We start from the raw sequence: 22,552 nt of genomic DNA, 5'->3' as shown, positions 1-22,552 counted from the left end.
CCACATTTACTTGGCGTTTTGTGTTAGAGCGAATGGCCACTTGCCCGGAGACTTGGCTGTAAGGGGGGTGCCTATCAGCAGTCTACCCTAGTATTTTAATTATTTAAACAAGCACCTCTGCAGGCTGCCACTATCTCTGCCTAGACAGGGACGGCAAACTTCGTTAAAGCTCCGGGCTCTGCAGTCCCTGTGCACCTCTGCAATGAGACAGGGTGCGGCTGTCTGTCTGCAAGAGCAGTGGCTCACTAGCGGTGGCTTTCTCCTCCCTAGAATACCTAAGTGGCCTCCTGCTCTCGTCCCCTTGAAACCTATATACCTTGTCTGGGCTCTCTCACATATCAGCCTGTCACTCGCCCTTTCTAAGATTTGTGGTTGCCTCCCATATCACCCTCCTATGGACCCTGCATCGCCCCACATGAGCCTCCCCACCTGTGGAACCCATGTAGTCCACGGGAAGGTCTGTCTTCCAGGCTCATCCTCAGCAAGCTTGCTCCTCCCACAGGGCCTCGGTGTAAACCGGTCCTGGAATTAGCGAGCATCTCCTCCTTTAGGACTCAAATGACATGTCACCTGACAGCTGTCTCCCGAGAACCCTGGTGAAGTGCTTCCCCTGAGCACTCTGCATGTCCCTTCCCTCCTGTTCCCATGATGCTTATCATCGGCCGAAAGGACCAGTCTTCTCATTAGCTCGTGTGCTGAGGGCTCCCCGGCCACTGATTCCGGGACTGGCCTGAGCCCGGACCCTGGAACTGAGCCCAGCACTTAGTAGGCCTTCAGCACTGTCACGTGGATTGCTTCCTTTTACTACCGTAGTACAGCACACAGTTGTTTTGTGTTGAGTTATTTAAAAAACAAATGGTGAAGCAGAGGCTGGTATCACCCCTGGGGGCCTCAGCAGCGAGGAAGGGGGCCTCGCCAGCACCTGAGAGCCAGCGAAGGGGAGGGACGGGCTGGACCCAGCCTGCCTGGCACGCACGTCCTTCCTTGGGGACTTTTGTTTGAAGTAATTTATCTCTGATTTCTGGGCACCTTTGGACAAACTCAGGAGAACGATCATGGAAGACCTGGGGAGCTGTGCCGGCTGCCTCTCTCCTGCTCGTGAAGCTTAGCATGGGGCCTAACATCGAGCAATTGCTGTAAATACGCCTTTGATTACAGGAAAGAGTTATTTTCACGTTTGACTTCCTAATGAGAACAAAGGAGAGAAGTAACAAGATCTACATAACATTTCTTTCCAGGGGAAGAAATTTTTAATGGCTGCTTTTTTGCTGTTTGATAATAAATATCAACATTGAAATAACTCAGAAGTTAGCCCGCTCACTCCAGTCCTTCTGAAGTGTCTGGACGGACGGGCCCGGCCCATGCGTGGGGCCTGCAGAGAAGAGCAGCGTCAGTGTCTCTCCCTCTGCAGACCCCGCTGCCAGCTCAGAGCCGTCAGGTTAGCGGGAGGGACACGTCCCTAAAGATTTGTCACGTTTGAGTGGCCACAGTCTCTTCAACATTGTCAGGGAATTTGTTCCTGGTTTTGTGTTTTTAAGATTATTTTTTACTGAAGTGACATTGCACTGTAATTGTCATAACAATTGTAAGTTTCAGCATCTGCGTGCACGGCGTGAAGGGGACAGGGCATTTCTGCCCTTCGTCGTCCCCTCGCCCCTTTTGCCCGAGTTGGCCAGCCCACGTCCCCCTTCAGGTGACCGCTAGGTGGGCTTACAGCCTGGTGGTTTATTTTTGTTTTATTTAGCTTATCCGTTCGCGTGTTTGCTCTTCGGGCCACGCAGGAATAGATGAAACGTGGCTTTCGGCTTCCTCCGGGGACTGTTGCTTGAGGGTGTCCCATGACAGTCTTTTGAAACCAGGTCTTCATGGCGTTAGCCCCATTTGCCCATAAAATGCAGGATCACCTGTGTTGTGACAACTTAAAAATACTAATTTGCTGTAGAAAACAAATCTCTGCAACTATTATTTCTTAATGACAAGTTTCATTAAGGCCCAAAGAAAACTCAGCTGTGCAAAGCGCTCGTCCCACCCGGACGTGGCCTTCATCGCGGGGCGGGGAGGGACAGACAGACCCCGGGGAGGGCTGTGCCTCTCCCTCGCAGAGCCCTGACCTGCTACTGAGTGTTTGAATCTGATTCTCTCTGTAGATTGCTGCTAAAATTGATTCAATTCCTCACTTGAATAATTCCACACCCCTAGTGGACCCCTCAGTGTACGGCTACGGAGTGCAGAAGCGGCCCCTGGATGATGGAGGTAAGTGCACGCTCGCTCGCGGGCTGGCCCCTGCCGGTCATGCCCGTCAGCCATTTCCTCAGCGCTCTCCCGCGCCGCCTGCGAGCACGCTGAGGGGAGTGTTTAGGGTGATTTCTCTCAGCAATTCTCCAGCATTTGAGTTCTGATTTGCCTTGATAATACAGGAGTCTTCAGCTGGGCTCTCAGGTAAAGACTTGACCCCTGAGCACCAACTTGGAAGTAATTTGACCAATTCAGGGAGTTTGGTTTGATTCAGCTGTTCGTTCTTGTGGGAATTGAAGTTCCCCCTTTTTCCAAAGAACAGCTCAGATTCAGTTGTGTTTCTGCAGAGCCCAGACTCCCTCTGTCCTGCTGTAACTCCCACAGGGTGTGACCAGAGAGGGAGCCTGGGGTGCGTGTGCGCGGGGGAGGTGTGCCAGTGCCGAATCTGTTCATCGTCTGCATGTGACCTTGTATGTTTGTGTTTCTGTGATATGTTACGTGGAGGAGGTCAAGGTGCCACAACTTACAGTGTCGTCGCCTGTTCCCCCCAAAGGACATGTTTTTATGTACATGGAAAAATAATAGAATTTGGCAGGACTGATTTCTTCGGTCTGTCTCTTCCGGGATTCTGAAAGAGAGGTCGCTGCTATTTGTAACAGCGAATTATTATACAGACTCACACTGAAGATTTTATGGGCGCAGCACCCACGTGGGTGTATGTTTATGTGGGTTATGTTTACGATCATGCACACAGATGATACACCTCAGGGCCCTTGAAATCGGGGTGACCATTTAAACTGCTGCTCCAAAATGATATGCTGCGATCACTTTGTCTGTGACTGGAGCTGGTGATTTCTCAGACCAAGTCTGACTGATCGCATTATCAGCTTTTTTGCTCGAGCTATAAACCGTAACGCAGAGTAACCTTTTCAGGGCAATCACGCTTCAGTTCCTCTCCTGGGACATCAATATCAAAATAAAATGAAGCTACCCGGCTTTGCGTCCATGCCTCGTTAATGGACAGCGTCTCTCTGGCCCACTGTTCCCAGCAGTCCAGATCAATACATTTCACAACTTTCAGTCTTGTTTTCCCGGTGCGTGGAGTTGAGGTGTAAAACTTCTGCACACAGTAACAGGAAGTCACTGTCCTCTGCATAAGAAAAGCCTAAATATTTGCAAGTGAAACCACTGGCATTTTGTAGATTTTTCTTCATTAAGTTTCTTGCACACACACACACACACACACACACACACACACACACCCTTGGAAAGAAATTAGTACAAGTCTGTGAACGTCTTGACAGAGAGAACCAGGGAGCAGGCAGGTGAAGATAGTAAGTCACCAGTAAGTCCAGAATCTCATCTGAAGCTCCAGTTCAGTATTTTAATCTTTTTTTTAGAACCATGATTTTTTGCATGTCCACCTTTTCTGGGGGCTGAGTCCTTGTGATCAGAAAGTGAACGCGGTTATTCTTTCTTCTTCTAAACATTAAGCCTCTTTTACAGTAGGAAAGAGCCTCTCTGCTAGGTGCCAGCCCTCCCACACCCCGGTGCCCATCCCTCCGCTAGACGTTTCCCCGAGGGTCTTACATTCTGCTTACAGTTTTTAATCCTCCCTTTTGCTGAGTGCGTTTCGATGACAGAATTCCGCGAATTGTTTTTCTCCGAGCTGGTCTCCACAAGAGGATTTGAGATTGACTGTTGCCCACAGCGAGCGCCCTGGGTGTCTGGGGCTGGCCCCCTCGAGTAGTCTGTGTCTTCCGCAGGGCAGGGCCACCGAGACCCACGTGTTGACAGACAGACCCTGGCAAGGGCGTGGTGCTGGTGTTTACCCAGCGGCGCTCTCGGGTCAGCCGGCTGTTTGTGGGTGGAAGTTTAGGAAAGCAGAGACCAGCAACAAACAGGAACCCCAGCACCCTTTTCTCAGCCATGAAGATTCCCAGAGGCTCTGTGCTGCTGTTGTGTTTGACTTGGCTTGGGCTTTGTTTTTTGGTTTTCCCCTGACAGGTTCACTAGATCACTTCTTTAGCAATGTGAACTTTCTCACTTGCCTGTGGAACTGGGTTCTCGAACCTTTCAGAGGTTAAAGTTTAGTCCCCCAGGACTTTTCGGAGGTGTCATCTAGTTTGTTTAATAATTGGACCTTAAGTCAACCAGAAAGAAACTTTAATGTTGGGTTTGTTCAGGACTTGGAGATTGGCGAGCAAGTATATGAATGGGAGGATTTTTAAAGTGCTGGGCAGGAAAACAAGGGCACGGATTTGTTCCTAATGTCGAAGGGGACTTGGCTCAACTGTGACCAAAGGCGGCTTTGAGCTCTCAGGCCTGCTTAGAGCCCAGCACAAGTGGGCACACGCCGGGGCCGTGCTCAGGGTCAGGTCGCTGTAACTCTTGGTGTCTCAGACTTGGCATCTGCACTGCAAGATGCACCTCCCGATCCGCAGACTCCTGCTGGCCTTCTGCCCCAGCTTGCTGCAGCCGGGCCCACGTGGACCTGTCCTGCCCACCCCCACCCCCCACCCCCCGCAGCTTCTGGGGCCAGGACAGTGCGGCCCTTACCTTCTGGTCTTGCTTCCCCGTTGGCACCTGCTTCTCTCTGCTCTTCCTGAAACATTCCCCCGTCCCAGCTGTTTACCTGGCTGGGCGCTCCTCCTTGACCTTTAGGCCTCAGGATCCACGGGACTTCCTGCTGGAGCCCGTCCTCATCCTGCTCTTCCGCTTTCCCCAGCGCTCCCCCCGCCTTGTCTCCTCCTGCCTTCCGCCCCTCGCCCCTTCTTCCTCCCTACACGCTCATCTCGCCAGGGAAAAAATAAATCACAGTCTGCTCTGAGCTTGTGAGTGGCCCGCTGGCCCTCCTTCTGGGGGCCGGTTCGTCTCTGGCTTCCTCTGCTGTGCGCGCGGGGGACCCGCGACGCCACCTCTCTCTCCGGTGTTTCCCTTTAGCAGTTAGCGTGTTCTCGAAAAGGAAGCTCTAAATTTAACATAAATTCGGCTAAGTGGTCGAGAAGTGCACACTTAAATTGTATCTAAGTCAGGTTGACAAGGTTTTTCTTAAAGGACCATATATTTTAGGCTCCATCCCACCTGCTCAGCAGCTGCGGTAACGGCGCGGGGAGCAGGGCCGTTCCAGTCACGCCGCGTGGGCCCCGCCGTCACCTGCCTCTGGCCTCGTCAAGCGACAAGGTGAACTCTGACGCCTTAATCTTCAGTTAGGGAGGCTGGGGGGTGGCCCCTGCTTTCCTTAAGCAGATCTCCCTGTCTTGGGTGCCCCTGTCTAGCCATCTTGACTGCCCGAGAAAACAAGAGGCTTCTGATGTTTGACCCGGAGCTGGCTGGCAGGTGTGGGTGGCGGCCCTTCTGCCGTCTGCTCTGCGATTCCGCTTCAGTGTGCCGCCTGGGAGAGTTGGCTTGAACAGGCCTGACTTTGCCCTTGGTGGGAAGGGTGGCGCCAAGCTGTGCCTCTGTGGGGGTTGGGGAGGACTGAGTAACTCTGAAAATAGCCGCCCCCTCTGCCAGAGACCCAACTTTGAAGTTTATCCTTTCCTATAGCACCGCATTTTGTAATTTCGTCTTGATGGTGTTCTTGTGGGGTGAAGGAAAAAGAGTGCTTAGTGTACGAGCGAGTTATTACAGAAGATTGGGATAGGGTATTTTATGAGTTTTCCAAGTTTTATTTCAGCGCTTGTACCATAGGGCAAAGAGAAGCGGGGGAGGGTGTCTTTTTTTCACAGAAGAGAGAGAGGTGCCCGGCCTCGTTCGTGGTGAGGCCACGATTCTTGCTGCGTGGTCCCTCCCACCTCGGCTGGAGCCGCGAGTACCAGAGTCTGCTTTGGACAGCCAGGAAAGGGGCGCTCGGCGCTGACATGCTGCTGGGTGGAGGACACGGCCGTGCTGCGGGGGTGGAGGGGTGAAGCCGAAGCTCACCCCAGCCAGTCGGAGGGGCTGGGGGAAGACTCGCCTTTCAAGCAGCAGGAAAATGAGCCAGGGCTGTCCTCAGCCGAAGTCCCTGGCTCGGGCGAAGACCTCCGCAGGCCAGGTGGGGAGCCAGGTGGGCATGCTGGGTTTACAGGAGTCCTTCCCTGGCAATTCCGCGTCTTTGCCTTATTTCCCATGTGGGCCTGTCCAGGACCTGGGTCTGCGCCCTCCTCATGCCCTTTCACCGCCCTGCTTTGTGCATGACGGGCACTGGCCTGTGAAAGGACACCCAGCCAGACAGAGCCAGTCAGGGATGCGGATGGTAGGGAGCGGAGTGTAGGGAACTGGCCGGAAATGTTGAAGGAGGCGGGGTCTGATTTTGATTTCATCCAGGTAGCAACTCAGCAAAGCTCCCGCGTCTCGTGTGATTTAGAAGTGAGGGGGAGTCACGGGCGCATGTCAGTACACATGTAAGGTAGAAAAGAAGAGGGTCTTCCTGGCCGAGTACGAGCTGCCTGGATGGCTTGACAATTGGCTCGGCCAACCAGGTGAAATAGTAGACGTCTCCGCGACGTGCATGAGCTGAATATGCAGTGCCGGTGCTGAGGGAAATGCGACAAACTCGTACGATCCCCGTTACCCCCTTCATAACCTCTTCACCTTGGGGAAAGTTAGATGTCAAATTTAAAAGGAACTCACCGGTTTTCAAATTATTTTACGAACTATGTGACCCATTGTGACATGAGAACTACCTGACGAGCTTTCGAATGCCCATCTTCACGGTACAGTCTTGCTAGAAACTTAGAAAAGTCAACATGCGCTCAGCATTCAACACACAGTTGTACTTCTGGTGCATTTATCACCAAGAAAAGGAAAACTGACATGCATACAAGAAACTACCCACAGAATTTTTTTTTTTATGTCAGTTAATCTCTTTATTATGAATTTATTGTGGATTGTAAATTCACCTTGAATTTTTATAATTTTTCATTATTATTATTATATAAGCTCTTTTTAATTTAAATTTTATTTTTATATTCCCCATACAATTACAACACCCTTATTTTGACCCCAATCCCTCCTTTCCCTGCCCCCCCCATCCCCCATAGAGTGTCTCTGGTTCATAGTTGTTTGTTGATTTTGATATTTTCTTTCTTATAGTTATTCTTTTTCCTGGTCCCTTATTTAAGTTTTCTAGATTCCTGCTATGAGTGAGACCATATGGGATTTTTCTTTTTTCTCCTGGCTTATTTTGCTGAGCATGATCCCTTCTAGCTCTATCCATGTTGCTGCAAACTGCATGTGTTTATCTTTTTTGAATGCTGAGTAATAGTCCATGGTATATATGGACCACATCTTCTTGATCCAGTCATCTATTTTTGGGCATTTGGGTTGTTTCCAAAGCTTAGCTATTGTAAATAGTGCTGCTATAAACATAGGGGTACAGGTGCTCTTTGGAATTGATGTTTCCCCACAGAATTCTCGATAGCAGTTTACTTGTAACAGCCTCAAACAGCTCAGATAGCCTTCAGCCAGTAGATGACTCACAAGCCCCACCTCTGTGGAATATTACTCAGCAATGAAAAGGAACAGGTTACTGCTGTGTGCCAACAACCTAGAAGACTCTTCAGGGAATTATGCCAAGTGAAAAAAGTCACTCCCAAAAGGTCATGTACTGTATGACGCCATTCACATAGCATTAGGGGCTGGCAAGGGTTAGAGCTGAAGCAGTGGGGGCAGGTACACCTGTGTGGATAGGAAGAGATCACAGCTAGAAGGACCCTGGAGCCTAAACCCCTTATCTTAAGATACGGGAACTTACTCTGGAAAAGTGCTTTGACCAAGGTAGATGCCTGCTGCATGGCAAAAGGAAGGCGTGAACCTGCTCTGCCATAACCGCGTGTGCTCCACGACGCACACGCAGACTAGTGGTTAGGGCTTGAGTCCCAGCCTGGCCCTTGTTGGCTGTGTCTCTTTGAACAGGTTGCTTAACCTCTGGGCTGCTGTTTCCTTACCAGTAAGATGGAGATTATATCTCCTTCACAAGATGAGGATTATAAAACGGGGAATTGCATACTAAAATATCTCTCCCAATGTAAGAAATGCTCCACATCTCCATCAGAGCTTGTGCTTATTGAAGCACATCTAAGTGAAATAAAAGCTTTATGAAACATATACGCTGAAGGAAGACTTTGTTTTCTATTTCATTTTTTAATAAAGCTGCTCATGTTCCCCTAAATGAATTTCATGACGTGGATTAAATAGAAATAAGGCACGGGCTATAATAGGTGTCACAGATCTGCTTTTCATCTTAATTTTACTCCAGTGCTCCATGGGATGGGCACTTGAGCTGGGGAGGGTTCCTGATGGGGTTCCTATGACACTTGCAGTCCTCGGGGCTGGGTTCAGGCGCTGCTTTATTCCGCTTGACCCTAAGCTTCCTGAGGGCAAAGATGACCTTACTCACCATTTCGTCCCCAGAACTTGGCCTAGTGCCCAGCACCTGAAAGGCAGCAATTTGTGGGATGAGCAACAACCAGGAGGATTAGCACCAGAAGGAGCAATGGCCACGTTGAAGCCCCAGCGTGAAGGCAGGGTGCGCAGCGCTGTCACCCGTCCAAGCGCTGCTATGACGGCGCCTTCCCCCCGGCTCCCATGGCACCAGGGGGGCTCATGCTGGAGCGCACCTAGAAGAGCACCCAGCGAGGCCGTGGTGCTGGCCTTCTCTACTCAGGCTTGTTAGACTGCCAGGGAAAGTGAGGGTGTGGAGATAGACTCCGCTTACTCTCACTTAAAAAAAAAATAACTTGCAAAATGAGTAACAGATTACTGGCCCTGGGACTTTTTGCTGAAGTCAGCTTGTCAGTGTTCTGTGGCCCTGGGGCCAGAGTGGCTGCCTTAGAACACAGGAAGCCTTTGTATTGTCCTTGGGAGAAAAGCTTTTTAAAAACCCTTTGAATGCTGCAGAAATCCCGGCAGCTTTCTGACCTTAACTGGGCAGTCAGCAGTCGCTGGGGACCAGGATTCCCCGCAGACCCGGATCCCAGCCCGAGGGGGCGGGTGGTCCTCAAATCTGCAGGGGAAGGTTTGGTGTGTGTCTGTGTGGCCAGTCATGGCAGACCAGCCCGCAGCGCCGTTCCCGGGCCTCGCTCGCCCGCCTGGGCTCCTGCCCCCGTGCGGCCTGTCTGTGGCTGCCAAGCTGGAGTGGGGGTGCTTTTGTTGCTTGGGCTTTTATTCCGGGGGTGAACTATAAAACTGATGCACATTCTAAAGTTAGGTATGTTTCCTGGTGCTGTTTTGTTAGCGTTTCTCTTGGGAAAGAAAAGACACTTTTCCTCCTCGCTCATCGAGGAAAATGGGTCCGGCCAGCTTGCTTTTTTCAACCATCATTATTGAAATTGGTGGAGTATTGCTCTCGAGAAAGAATTTCTCATATTGTAGCATGAATATTTTCTCCAGGAGGCTCATTCTCCACAGCCCGTGGCGCCGATTATGTGGCGTGCAGCGAACCGGCGGCTGCGCCCAGCATCCTCGCCACGCCGGAGCCGCGCTCACAGCCGCGCGTTTCCACGAGGTGGGGTGACGTCCGCACTTGTCCTTGCTTCCAGTAAAATCACTGTCGTTACCACTAAGTGCAGCTTGACAGGAGCCCGCTCCGCCTCCCCCCTTGCGCCCTCTTCGCCACGGAGACTCGGAGGGACCCCGCACCCAGGCTGGGCATCGTCGGTTTGCGGCACCAGTACCCAACGGTACTGGTCCCCTTCTCCAACGGAGGGTTTTACTTTCAGACGCCAGGTGGGGACGTGCCGGAGGGGGTGATCCTTCCGTCACGCGGCCCTTGTGGGGAGAAGGGAGACGCCGTCCCTCTCAGGCCCGCCAGCTCGGGGCCGGCCTGGCCAGCAGCTGCGCTCTGCCATGTGGCCCCCCGTGCCCATACGTCGGGGGGACATGGCACGCGCACCTGGTCCTGTAAGCACCTCCACGCATTGGCAGGAGGGTCCCGTGTGTGGCGCCCGTGACGCGTCCTTGGCCAACAAAAGGAATTTCCTTTTTTGTGATAAGCACAAAATCTTAAGTGGCTTTTGCCCAGAAATCCTCTGAGTGTTCTTGTGACTCTGATGACATCTGTGCTGGCGCTGCTGCCTTTTACCCTGCGGCTTTCTGACTGAAATACGGGACAGTCGTCAGCCTTTTGACACCTCTTAGCAAACAGCACCATAGGCCAGCCGCCAGGGTCCAGCCCACTGCCCTGGCCTGGGGAACAGCACCCTCCTCTGTTTCTCGTCCTTTCGAGGCATTCTTGTTCTCTCTCCAGCAGCCTCTCTCCCCCTGAGAGAGGGCCTCCGGCAGCAAGCAGTGGGGCTGAGCTCACGGGGGCCTCCTAGCCATCTCCAGGGCTCTCTGGCCCTCCCCCTGCCCACCTGTCTCACCACCAGGGCCCAGGGGTCACACGGTCCTCCCTCCAAACGTCCAGGGCCGAGTGTGGGGAGAGGAGTCCTGTGCTGAGCCGCCGACAGCCAGCGTGAGCGCGCAACGGGAGTGCGAGCGCCGTCCTGGGCCAGGGCACCGGTCGTGCGCAAGCTGGATGGACGTGCGGGCACAGGCCCGCGGCGGTGGGCAACGCGTCTCATCCCTGAGATAAGCAGATTAATAGCGCGAGCTGCAGTATTTTGGCTACAGACCATTATCTCGCTATTGATCCAGAGGAAATGTGGTGTTGACTCCGTGGCTCCGCGTCCTTTTGCGAGGTTGTTTCTCTGCGCTCTTCCTTCTCCTTTGAAAGTCTCCTTTTGTGGTTCCTTTTCCTTTGTCCTTCTGCGACCAGCTCCAGTCGGGTCAGGGTGGCGGGGCCCGGGTCAGGCAGGACGAGCACGTGGAGTCCTGTATTTCAGGTGCGAGGCCCTCTCTGTGCTGAGGTGCCGGGCGGGCCTGCCTCGCCTGCCTCTCCTCCGTGCTCTCTGTCACGCGCCCCGGGGCAGGTTTTGAACCCACTTGTTAGCGGGGCGGAAGGTTCATTCAGTTCCTTGGGACATGTTTAGGATTTATACTTTTTCATTGTCTGCTGACTTTCCTGGGCTAAGTTTTCCAAAAGAGGAACATCGCAGGATCGTTTTTGCTGATGTCTGGGGAAGGAGACGCTCATCAATAGCTGAAAGAGGAGAAACTGGAACAAAAAGCGTAGCTAAAGCGGTTTTGTGGGAATGTGATCGCAGACTTGGTTTTCATAACGAGCGGCCGAGTGGCTCCGCTGTCTCTGCAAAATGGGCCTGAACGGCCGTCATCACACGCGCTGTGAGCAGCCAGTGTGCCGGGCGGCGGTAGTGGTCAGTGGAGAAGCCCGCCCTGGCGGGAGCAGCCCGGCCCTCCTCGAGACAGTGGCGCCCGGCGGGTGGGAGGATGAGGACCGGTGCTGCTGGCAGCAGGGACATATGTGCACGGCGCTGTGGGAACTGCAGCTGCCGTGGGTTGGCCTTTAACAATGCTCCCTGAGCGGGGAGGTTTAAATCTCCTCATTTGTTTGAAAAAGAGAAAGCAGGAACCCTCCTATCTTTACACTGAGCTGGACCTAGGGCAGGAGGGAGGTGGAGGGAGAGGGATTTAGGCAGCGGGATTTTCTCCCAGGCCTCTCAGCATGTGGACACACAGATCAATTCCTTATCCCGCGTTCAGCTGGACCCCGGGTTAGAGATGGCTGATCAAGACGTCCCCTCCTGTTCCGTATCACATACCGCATTCATTTCAGCCACTGAGCCTAAATTACTGTGTGCTGGCTTTCTGCCTTTCTTTTCTCCCCCTGAAATGGTAAGAACTCGTGTGAGGATGAAGTTAGTTTATCCGTGCTAATGCTTTGATTTTTCTTTTCTCTTTCTCTTTGCCACAGTAGGTAACCAGTTAGGGGCCTTGGTACATCAAAGGTAAGCAGTGGGTTATGTTTTATTATTTATTGATCATTTCTAATTGTTTATTGACCCGCCATCTGCACTGGAGTGGCAGGACGTCAGAGGCTGAGAGTGTGAACACGCATGGGCTCGGTTTCTGGGAGGCTCAGGCTCTCGCGCCCTTCCCAGGACTTAGTGTGAGCTCTGGGGATGAGCCGATGGCGCTACTGAAAATCGGTCAGCATTAGCTGTAAACTGGACATGTTTGTAGAACGTCGGAGCTGTCCTTTCTGTCAGCGTCCATATAATTTAAAAGGAGAGGGTGTGAGATCCCTTCCTGCTTCCCGCAGCCTTCCCTCCGCTGGAGAGGGGTCCTGAGGGAGGGCGAGAAGGCTCTTCCTCTTCCAGTCACGGGCTCGGGACAGAAACATGTCTTCCTCCCCTCAGCCCCCAGTGAGAGCAGCTTGTCTGAGGACCTTGGTTAAGTGCCCCTTTGGTCCCCTGCTTCATTTTCCCTCTGCGCCCACCATCAGGTGAGGTAGGTGACCTGTGGCCTCGGGGGGCCCTGCAGATGAGCTGCATCCCCTCTTCCTCCGTGGAGGACTCAGGGTGCATCAGCGGGTGTGACCCCGACCTTCACCAGAGCTGACACCCCTGCTGGTTCTGAGCGTAGATGTCCAGGAGCTTCTCGAAGTCACCTGACAAGAGTAGACCAAAAGATATTTCCCTGAGTTTTTGTTTTGTTTTTGTTTTTTAATAAATTAAAACACTTTAAATGAGGGGGGCAGTAGTGGCAAATGCAGCTCTCCTGTAAGCCGTGATCAGTCAGGGTTCTCCTTTCCCAAAGCTGTGTTAGATAGGCTTCAGCCTTGCGTGGCAACAGAGCTTCAAATTTGGGGGGCCCAGCTCCCCAAAGGTACCCTGAAAGGTACTCACCTTGAGTATCTTTCCCTCTCAGAGAGTCTGGTCAGATTGGCCCCAAGGGCTGAAGAATGGCTGAGTGTGGGGTTGTGATAGTGGTGAGCCCCTTCTAGTGGCCCCCCCAGTGCTGCATTCTGAAGGAGACCGCACACCACGCCCTCCTCAGCATCAGGAAGCTGTCCAGGACCAGGCGCCACACCCCAGTGTCCCTGATTCAGGGTGAGCTCAAATATCCTGGCATGTAGAGGGAACCCCTGTGCATCTGTAAACCTGAGGGTGTGAGCACCTCAGAAGACTTGTCAGCCCCACTGGGCACAGGGCGGTGAGGAGTGCTGCCCACCCATTGCACTTCCTCTCCCCGCTGCGCTCCCCTGAACACGGGCGCTGCGTGTCCCCACCCCAGCATGGGGCATTTCAAAACACTCGCCTTTTTCTCTTTTTTAGCCACTTATTTAGCATCCCCCAATGGTAAATGTTTAGATTTAATTGCTTTCTGGGGTGTTGGCAAGTTGGATATTGTCCCCAGTACACCATAGGGCAGGTCTGAAGGTCTATTTGAGTCAGTGCAGTAGTTGTGGGTTTTTTTGTTTTGTTTTGTGGTGGGGTTTTATTTGTTTGTCTGTTTTTAAAAAGCACACAATGGATGGGGCTGTGTTTAGTGAGGTGAGGTCGTGGCTCTGTCCTGGTCAACAGTGATCAGGCCTCTGTTGGATGCTGTTTTTGTTTGGGGGTGTTTTTGCCTTAAAGGATCCAGATAACTTAGAGGGAATCCTAAAAGTAATAAAAAGGGTTACGAAATAAGGAATGCTAGGGAAAGGTGACTATTGCTCATGTAGACTGGCCACCATACTAGCAGTCTGAACAGCTCCTGAAACCCTAGGGATCGTCAGGTGTCCTGAGATTTGGGGGGGGGGGCAGATGAAGCTGCACTGAGAGTGGCTGTGGCACGGAAAGGCAGCTTCAGAGGAGGCGGAGATGATGGTTTCATGAACAACTGGGGCTCCTCCCCTGACTCCAGGGACCGGGGCCTGGAGTCCATTCAAGGAATGACCAGCCAGAGGCTCCCTAGCCCAACGCTCCCCCTAGGTGGCGTGGGCTGGCAGGCCACACTGGAAGGATCTTTATCTTCCAACATGGGGAAACTGGGGGACTTAAGTTAGCTGCAAAATTCTTTATATTTTTTTCTCCAAAATGTTCTTTGTTTTTAGGGCAGTTATAACAGAAGAATTCAAAGTGCCTGATAAAATGGTTGGATTTAGTAAGTATCTGCCTTCTCCTCTCTTCCTGACACCCCTCTGTCCTCATCTTAATCCCTCAGGCTTCACCTGTCCAAGAATGCTTGACATATGGAGTGTTCTCTAGAGCCCCAGGGCACCCAGGTCTCTCCTCAGATTGGCGGAGAGACCTGAACACTGGGCCATGGCTCCCCAACTCTCCCCCTCCCCCACCTCTTATGGGGGTGACCTCTGTCAGCCTGCTGTGTTCCCCATACAGTTTCTGTGGGCTCACGGAGCCCGGTCTGACCTGTTGTGCTTTTGAGCCTGGTGTAAATGTTTGTGGAGATAGTCATCGTGTGTGGCTGGCTGTGAAATGGGAGGGGCACATTCTGACGCTGTTCAATTTGTTTCAGTTATCGGCAGGGGAGGTGAGCAGATTTCACGAATTCAAGCAGAATCTGGTTGCAAAATTCAGATTGCTTCAGGTAAGGGCTGCTTTCTTTTTTTTTTTTTTTTTTTTTTTTTTTTTTTTTTTCCGTCCATAGATCTCAGTTTGTAGGCGTCAGTGTTTTGCAGTTTTCCAGATTCAGTACCTTTGCTCATTGCTTAGAAGTGTAGGGGCTTGGGTAAGTATATGCGGTTGCTGTTTTCTTGTGCTTCTGGAGCGGAACTCCCAGATGAGAACTAGAAAGACCAGGGCAGAGAGAAGGCTGGGTGGCCAGCTCCTCGGATGGCCCTCGTGGCTCTGGCCCAGCGCGGCCCCTCCCCAGCACCTGCTGCTCTAGGGCCTCTGTTTTCTGCACCAGAATGTTACATAGCAGCCCTGGCGGGGCCTGGGAGAGCCCTGTGGCCTTGGGGTCACTCCTGGGAACTGTTCATTGGCTCTCCTGGATTACACCATCGCTGCCCTTGGTGGACAGAGGCCAGCCGGGTTTCTGGCTACACGGGCACGTGTTAAGTAGAGTCCGGGACCATCCCGCGGGGTCCGTCTTGACCACGTGCTACGGAGAAAGAGAACTGAAGGCATGGTGTCTGTTACGTTCATGATTTTGCCATCTAATTTGAGTCTGGTCTATGTCCATAGCGGAGGGGGATGGAGGGTGTTCAGCTAGAGAAATGTTTGTCATTTTAAGATATTTTCTAGTTTCTGGAAGGCCGTAACTGCTGCCAGCTATTTCTCTTATTTTGGAGTAAGAATTTTGAGAGGTCTGAGGTCTTTTTTTTTTTTAAGGACCAAAGTAATGTGTCACGTGTATTGTTGAAAAGTAAGATTTTGCTCTCTTGTGAAATGGCCCAGGACCAGGTCCACATAGATGTCACTGATCTCTGGGGATAACCATACAATGCTGGGCTATAACCTGAGCGTGCAGACCACTAGCTTCCTTGCTTCCCTGTGCCTCAGAGCCCGCGGCCCTGCTGTAGAGCAACTGGGAAGCACTGGGCCACGAGAGGCTCATCAGCACCCTAGCGGGCTCGCTGTGAAACTGAGCCTGGTAATTAGGACCAACACACAGACCCCCGCTGCGTCCCCCACTCCCCCCGGGACTTACTATACTTTGAGAATGTCGGGTGGAGCTGCCAGCTTAATATACCCCTCCAAGTGGAAGCCAACTGCCTTTTTCTGGGAGCCTGGGCTTCTGTGGGGCTGGTGTCGGAGCCAGCCCAGAGACAGTCTGCACACAGAGGCCAAGGTGCATGCTTGCCTGATGCCCACCAACACACCTCGTCTTCTCGATTCTTCTTATAGAGAGTTCTGGGATTCCAGAGAGGCCCTGTGTACTTACCGGAACCCCAGAAAGTATTGAGTAAGTTTATTTTATTTACTTTTTCCTTTCACTCTTCTTCCTCCTTCCCCACGTGGGGAGAAATGGAAGGGCAGAGCTGTTACTGGACACGGTCATCTGGGCCACAGGCGGCGTGAGCGCTGCTGTAGAGAAGGCTGGGAGGTTGCCATGCCAGGGGAGTTTTTCTGTGACCTTAGTAAGCACAAAAGGTATCACCTTTTTTAACACCCTCCAGAATTTCTCGCAGCTGCCATAATATCGCTGTCATAAACCAGGCCCTCGTGCGTGCAGCTGCCGGCCTGGTTACTCTGGTGACTTGCGTCTTCCCGGTTAAGAGCTCCTTTACTTGAGCGGGTCTGCTTCGGAAACTTGTCACCACAAACCATTGAGAATCCTGGTGCCAAGTGCCTGGGCCGTTCTCGTTGCCTCTCCCAGACTCAACGACCCGAAGGGACTGGCTCCTGGCTTGCAGGCCAGCCACGGGCCGCCTCGACTTGCAGGGCCCCTGCCACAGCCTGGCGACTAGCCCTGCTTCCACCAGCTCAGCACCCGCCACCCGGCGCTGGCCGCAGACCCCGGCACTCCGGGCAGGGAACGTGCTGACTCAGAGTCTGCTCACGGCCCCTTTCCCTCCTCTCAGTAGCCCTGCATTTGGGTACAGGGCGCTAAGATTATGCCGCTTCAGCAGGTAGGGCTGTTCATTGTTTCCGTTTCTCAAGGAGTCTAGATGAGTTGATGGTCTCATTCTGCTGTAACATTGCAAGCAGCGAACCAGAATAAATTTCACTGGTAGGTGTGCATTGTGGGGCCAGCAGGAAGGTCTTGCGGGGGCCAAGGCATTTTTCTTCCAACGCAGGATAGTCGAGGGCACAGGCAGAGTATTCCAGAGCGGCTGCAACCGAGAAGTACGCGTCGCCACGCAGCAGCTGGGGCTGCGAGGGCAGCACCTGTTTCCTGTCTTTCTCTTCTTTTTTCCAATCTCCTCACCGCCCCTGCTTCCTCTTCTACCCAGGGAGTCAAGGCCATGGGACTCTGACACGAGGAGAAGATTTTGTTTTCTTCAGTAAGCGGCACAGCCGCTGTTTCAGGGCTGCGTTCTCACCGGTCAGAGGCGCCAGAGTGGGATGAGGTGGCTTAAAGAATAAGTAGGGCCGACAGCAGGGCAGAGATTCTGGTGCAGAAAAGGGAACTGGCCCGACAGCGACTCCGCCGGGCAGGCAGGTGACCTGGCAGGGACGGGGGCACCGCTTCCTTGGTGCCACTTCCCGCCCCCGCCTGCAAGTCAGTCCGCACAAAGTAGCGTCCCTGAGAAGCACAGGGCGTGGAAATGCAGCGCGGGGAGCGCAGACCGGGTGTCTGCCTGGCCGCTGTCTCAGGGCCCGGCTCGCCTTTTCCCACCCTTGACAGCAAACTACCAAACATGGTTCTTAGCCCGAGGAACAGTCAGAGGAGAGTCGACCTGGTTGTGGAGAAGAGGTTTGGAGCTGGGGAACTCAGACGGTGACCGTACTAACCCTTGCTTTCTTTCTTCCTGTCCTTCTCATTGCTCGCTCTCCTGCGCCGCCTAACACCATCTGTGGGGTGTGTCCTCTGTGAGGAGGGTTGCACTGGCCTGGAGGACAGAGGTGTGCCAGGGACCTGGGTGGCTCTGCCCCAGAGCGGCTGACCTGCTAGTATGAGACGAGCCGTGTTGTGGCCTGGGTCCGGGCACCCTTTAAGGGCCTGCGTCTGGTGCAGGCCACCCTCGGAGGCTCCCTGTCCAGCATCGCTCTGTGCTGTGTTGTTTTTCACATTCCAGCCCAATTGCACACCAACGGCGAGACCTCCGGGCAAGGGGCAGGAGTGGAGCTGGCTGGGGGGCCGCCTGGCTCCTTCATGTCCTCCCTGGCGCGGGCCCGTGGGGCGGTGTTTAATGCTGCTTCTCCTGTGGCTCTTTCCTTCCCAAAGACAAGCCAAGAGGCTCCTGGGGCAGATTGTGGACCGCTGTCGGAATGGACCTGGCTTTCACAACGACGCGGACAGCAACAGCGCCATCCAGGAGCTCCTCATCCCTGCTTCCAAAGTGGGCCTGGTCATCGGCAAGGGTGGGGAGACCATCAAGCAGCTGCAGGTACGGGCCTCAGCTGCGTCTTCTGACGTTCCCAGGCTGGGCTTTGGGCTCGACTCTGCCTCCCCTGCTGGGCTGCAGCGCTCCCCAGAACCTCTGCCAGGCAGTTCCAGGCTCCCCGTATGTGGTCAGCGTTTTCTGAACGCTGGCTGTGGCCAGACCTGATGCCAGGACTGCGCTCAGCCCCAGTCCCTGTGAGCTTGCAGCGGGCCCTCCTTAGGGTGACCTGTACCATTGAATGGCAGCATCGCGGGTTTCTTAAAAATGTGGGCAGCCAGGACTGTGAGCCAGCAGCGCCCTGTCATGTGTTACCCCTGGGGTCTTAGTATGTTCTCATTCTTGTCCAAGGCTCGGGGGACAGCCGGCCTCCCCAAAACCCTGCCCACGGCCTGTACTTGCATGAGGCCCTCGCTGGGCACCTGCATGTGGGTGCTCAGTGAGTCCCGCTTGCTATTAGTCCCAGCATCCGTTGTCTGGGACATGCGGGGCCAGCACGTTTCTATAGCCAAATGTAACCAGCCGTACGTACCAAGAAAGGCCAGAAATACGCTCACCTGGGTTAGATGGGCGTCACTGCGCATACGTGCAAGCAGGCTCTTACCTCGAGCTTTGAGCTTCTGAGGCCACAGGTCCGGTTTCCAGCCCCTCGTGTATCACACAGCCCAGAGCTCGGATGGCAGGGGTGCTCTCGGTAGCGCTGAGATTCGGGGCTTGGAGCCCCAGACTCCAGGTGTGGGTTCCCCCACTCATCAGTGCTGGGACCTTGGGGATGCTTCTCAGATCCCCCTTCATCGATGCATGAGGGCATGTGTCCCACTGGTGGCTGTGCCTCTACTGTAGCCAGGGCGAGACCTAGCTCGGCGCCTGGCATTTCGCACAGAGATTTGTTGATGCTTGGGCATCCTGGGGAGCGGGAAGGAAGGTGGGTTTTGGGGAATGGTTTTCTGCATCACAGTTGGAAGCTCCTCGAACAGCCCCATCTTGGTGTTCTTGGAGCACCTGACCTTGGAGGCTTCTTCGGTGCCTGCGTTTTTGTTCTGACCCTGGGCTCCTGCCCTGTGTGTGCCCCCAGGAGCGGACCGGCGTGAAAATGGTCATGATCCAGGACGGCCCATTGCCCACGGGAGCAGACAAGCCCCTTCGCATCACCGGAGACCCATTTAAAGTACAGGTAGGAGAGAGCCAGGGAGCGGCTGTCCCCTGGTAATCGCTTATAAAGCTCATTTAAGAAGTCATAAAGCTACGAGTGCTTTTTTGAAGCAAGCTTGTATTCCTAGTGTGGTGAGGAGATGCCGGAACATGCTGCGCATGTGATCTTTAGGGTAATCCCCTTGAACTGCACACTCATCAATGCTTTCCTTCCTCTGGCCACACCTTGAATGCCCGTGAGGGCGAGTGGCTGCTGTCAGAGGCAGCACGGCTGGCACATTCAGTGAGTGCAGAGGGCCTTGCTGGTGGCACAGCGCCTGCAGGACTGTGTCCAGCTTTCTGGCCTCTGACCTGCTCGCCTACAGACTCCCTCTGGCCCTGCTCACTTGCTTACTCGCAGCCCAGTTTTTTGGCAAGTGCTCCAGCCAGCCTGTAGCAGTGTCCCATGGCCTGGGCGCTCAGCACAGGGGCAGTCCTGCTGGAGCAGGGGCTTGCTTTGAACCTGCAGCTCCTCTGTCCCGCCCCTGCTCAGCAGGACTGCGTGGCTGTGCTTCACTCCCTTGAAATACAGGGGCCCTTTCTCCTGCCCACCGCAGCCTGGCCTGCCTGGGTGGGAAGTGGCTTGAGCATGAGTCGGGGCACCAGCAACAGCCAGTCCTCTGGGGGAGCTATTGGCTTTGTTGCAGTGAAGGCTTCCAGTCTCTGGCCAGATGTAACAACTCTAAAGCTGTGGTTCAGCTACACACAAAGTGATTTCATTGGTGGTTTTTTTGTTTGTTTGTTTGTTTGTTTGTTTGTTTTTGTCAAGATACATGTGTCAGATAGTTGTTTTAAAACAGGATTTTGAGCCATGGTTAAAAGGATCTCTTACCTTAGAGTCCAGTCAGTGAGCAGCCCCTCCCTCAGGCCAGGCCCCCAGGTTTCTGTCCTTTCCTTGCCAGCCTTTGAGTTCGACCTTCGAGTTCACCTCGGGGATCCCCTGCCAGCCTGAAGGGCGCTGGAGTGGTGGGACAGTGCCTGCTCCCTCCCCCACCCTACCCGTCACCCGTCTCTGTTGCCACCTGTGATTTTATCTTATATAGATGAAATACCTGAGCAGGGATTATTTCATGGACAGGTCATGAATTTGTAGGAAAATAATTCTAGCAAAAAGTTTCAGAACTTTTTTTAAATAATTTTTTAAAAAGATTTATTTTTAGGGCCTCCCCTGGTGGCACAGCGGTTGAGCGCTGGGCTGCAAAGCTGCCCACAGCCTCTGCAGCGCCGGTTCGATCCCTGGCCGCCGAGGGTCCCACATGGCACACAGACCTCTCCTGCTGTGCCCGCTGCTCCCCTCAGCAGTGTATTTTGTCAGTCTGCCTGTTCTGTTCCCCACTCTGGCTCTGGTGAAATCTCTCACCCTCCCGTGCTTCTGACTGTATTCAGTGCTTGTGTAAATAAATAAAAGAATCTTTAAAAAAAAAAAAAAGATTTATTTTTATTTATGCGTACAAGAATTGGGGTGTAGGCCAGAGGTACAAGGGGTGAAAGGACTCACCAGAGACAGAGTGGGGAGCAAAACAGTGGATCTGCTGAAATACACTGCTGAGGGGATCAGTGGGGAGACAGGAGAGGTCTGCTGCACCATGGGGGTAGCCAGGCATCGAATTCAAGCTGCAGTGGCTGGTGATAGCTTCATAGTGCTGAGACTTAACCCCTGCATCACCAGGGAGGCCCTCTTCAGTACTTACATTTTAAAAGTATGTGTAGTCCGTGGTTTCTTTACTCAAGACAAGCTATTGTGTTTAAGATAAATTAATGTTTGATTTTTCTCCCCTCACTGTTTATAATGGAAAGTCAGACGTGCAGGGAAGCAGCGCAGGCGGCTCAGGAAGCACCAGCGCCCTTGCCTGCTGCCTGTGCACCTGATGAATGCGCCCCCCCGCCACAAAGACAGCCCACAAACATGCATCTGATGCCCACCTCATCATCTAATGGCCTGTCTTTATTCAGAGTTCTCCAAACTTCCAAGACTTTGTTAGCTGGTTTTTTTTGTTTTGTTTTGTTTTTGTTTTTGTTTTTTTTACAATGTTTGCTTTTTTTTTTTCTTTTTTAAGATTTATTTTTATTTATTCATACAAGCACTGGGTACAGTCAGAAGCGCGGGAGGGTGAGAGAATTCACCAGGGCCAGAGTGGGGAACAGAACAGGCAGACAGATGAAATACACTGCTGAGGGGAGCAGCGGGCGGCAGGAGAGGTCTGCCCCCCATGTGGGACCCTCCTCCTGTGGCCGGGGAGCACCCGGGGATTGAACTGGCGCCGCAGAGGCTGCGGGCAGCTTCGCAACCCAGCGCTCAACCGCTGCGCCACCGGGGAGGCCACTTTGTTAGCTGTTTTTGTCTGTTGGGTTGGGTTAGGCTTTTTCAGAACCAGGACTCATCCACCTTTATTTGTTGTATGTGGTTCATTCCCGAGGGGCTGGTGTGCGCGGGCAGGCAGCATGCATTCTCTCTGGAAGGGCCCCCTGAGCAGAATGGCAGGGCCAGGACACAGTCTTGCCGGCTGGTGGTTGAGATCTTTGTGCTCTGAGCACTGGGTGGGGTATTTCTGGGCTTTCACCCCTTACCCCCAGAGAGCCTCTGGGGGGGCCCCTTGGGGAAATGAGTTCTTTCTCACAAACCCGCCCCTCGCTGGGTTGCCAGACCATGCTGGGTGGTGGCATCAGACTCTGGCCCAGCACGTGTGTGGGCCCCACGGTGGCCTGAGAGGGCAGGTCCTCGATGTGTGCACATTTGCGTGGTGCAAAGAACAGGTCGTGTGAGACTGGACTCACCCGACCTCACCACTGGTCCCCTTAGCCCCACAAAATTAGTTCCCCCACAGCTGAGCACCTGAGGCCATTTTAGAGGGTTTCATCTTGATGTTTCGCTGGCATCAGGTCTTTGTTCAGGATTGTGTTTTCCATAAAGCCTTTATCTGTGTTTCGCAGCAAGCAAGAGAAATGGTATTAGAGATCATCCGGGAGAAAGACCAAGCTGACTTCCGAGGTGCCCGGGGGGATTTCGGCTCCCGGATGGGCGGCGGCAGTATGGAGGTACGCTGGTGTGACGTCCGGGGTGAGTGAGGCTGGGCCTCAGCTCTACCTCGAGCAGCTCACCTTACTCCTGTCTCTTCTGCCAACTCTGCCAGTACTCCCACTTCTTGGGGGCCTGCGGACGGCTGGGGCGGGGCCAGCTATGGTGGGAGGCCAACTCAGCACCCTCAGTATGCGGGGGTTCAGCTTTAGAGCTTCTCCCACTGCCCCGGTGCATGCAGACCAGAGTCAGGTTGTCTTGGCAGTTTGCACAGTGGTTGCGTCAGCCTG

General features: G+C 53.4%; 1 protein-coding gene across 1 annotated transcript in view; it reads left to right on the top strand.

Moving 5' to 3' along the window:
• Positions 1–22,552, top strand: part of FUBP3 (far upstream element binding protein 3) — a gene marked incomplete at both ends in the record, with an annotated part of 44,257 nt that overhangs the window by 9,341 nt on the left and 12,364 nt on the right. The window contains 8 exons of the mRNA XM_084236301.1: positions 2,148–2,253; positions 12,035–12,065; positions 14,159–14,208; positions 14,581–14,652; positions 15,915–15,972; positions 17,899–18,061; positions 19,131–19,229; positions 22,178–22,282. Coding sequence (XP_084092427.1) covers positions 2,148–2,253; positions 12,035–12,065; positions 14,159–14,208; positions 14,581–14,652; positions 15,915–15,972; positions 17,899–18,061; positions 19,131–19,229; positions 22,178–22,282 — 684 coding nt within the window. The remainder of the gene's footprint in view (positions 1–2,147; positions 2,254–12,034; positions 12,066–14,158; positions 14,209–14,580; positions 14,653–15,914; positions 15,973–17,898; positions 18,062–19,130; positions 19,230–22,177; positions 22,283–22,552) is intronic.

This window comes from Talpa europaea (genome assembly GCF_964194135.1).
Source record: "Talpa europaea genome assembly, chromosome: 7".
NCBI classification, from domain to species: Eukaryota; Metazoa; Chordata; class Mammalia; order Eulipotyphla; family Talpidae; genus Talpa; species Talpa europaea.
This window is presented reverse-complemented; position numbering and strand designations above follow the sequence as displayed.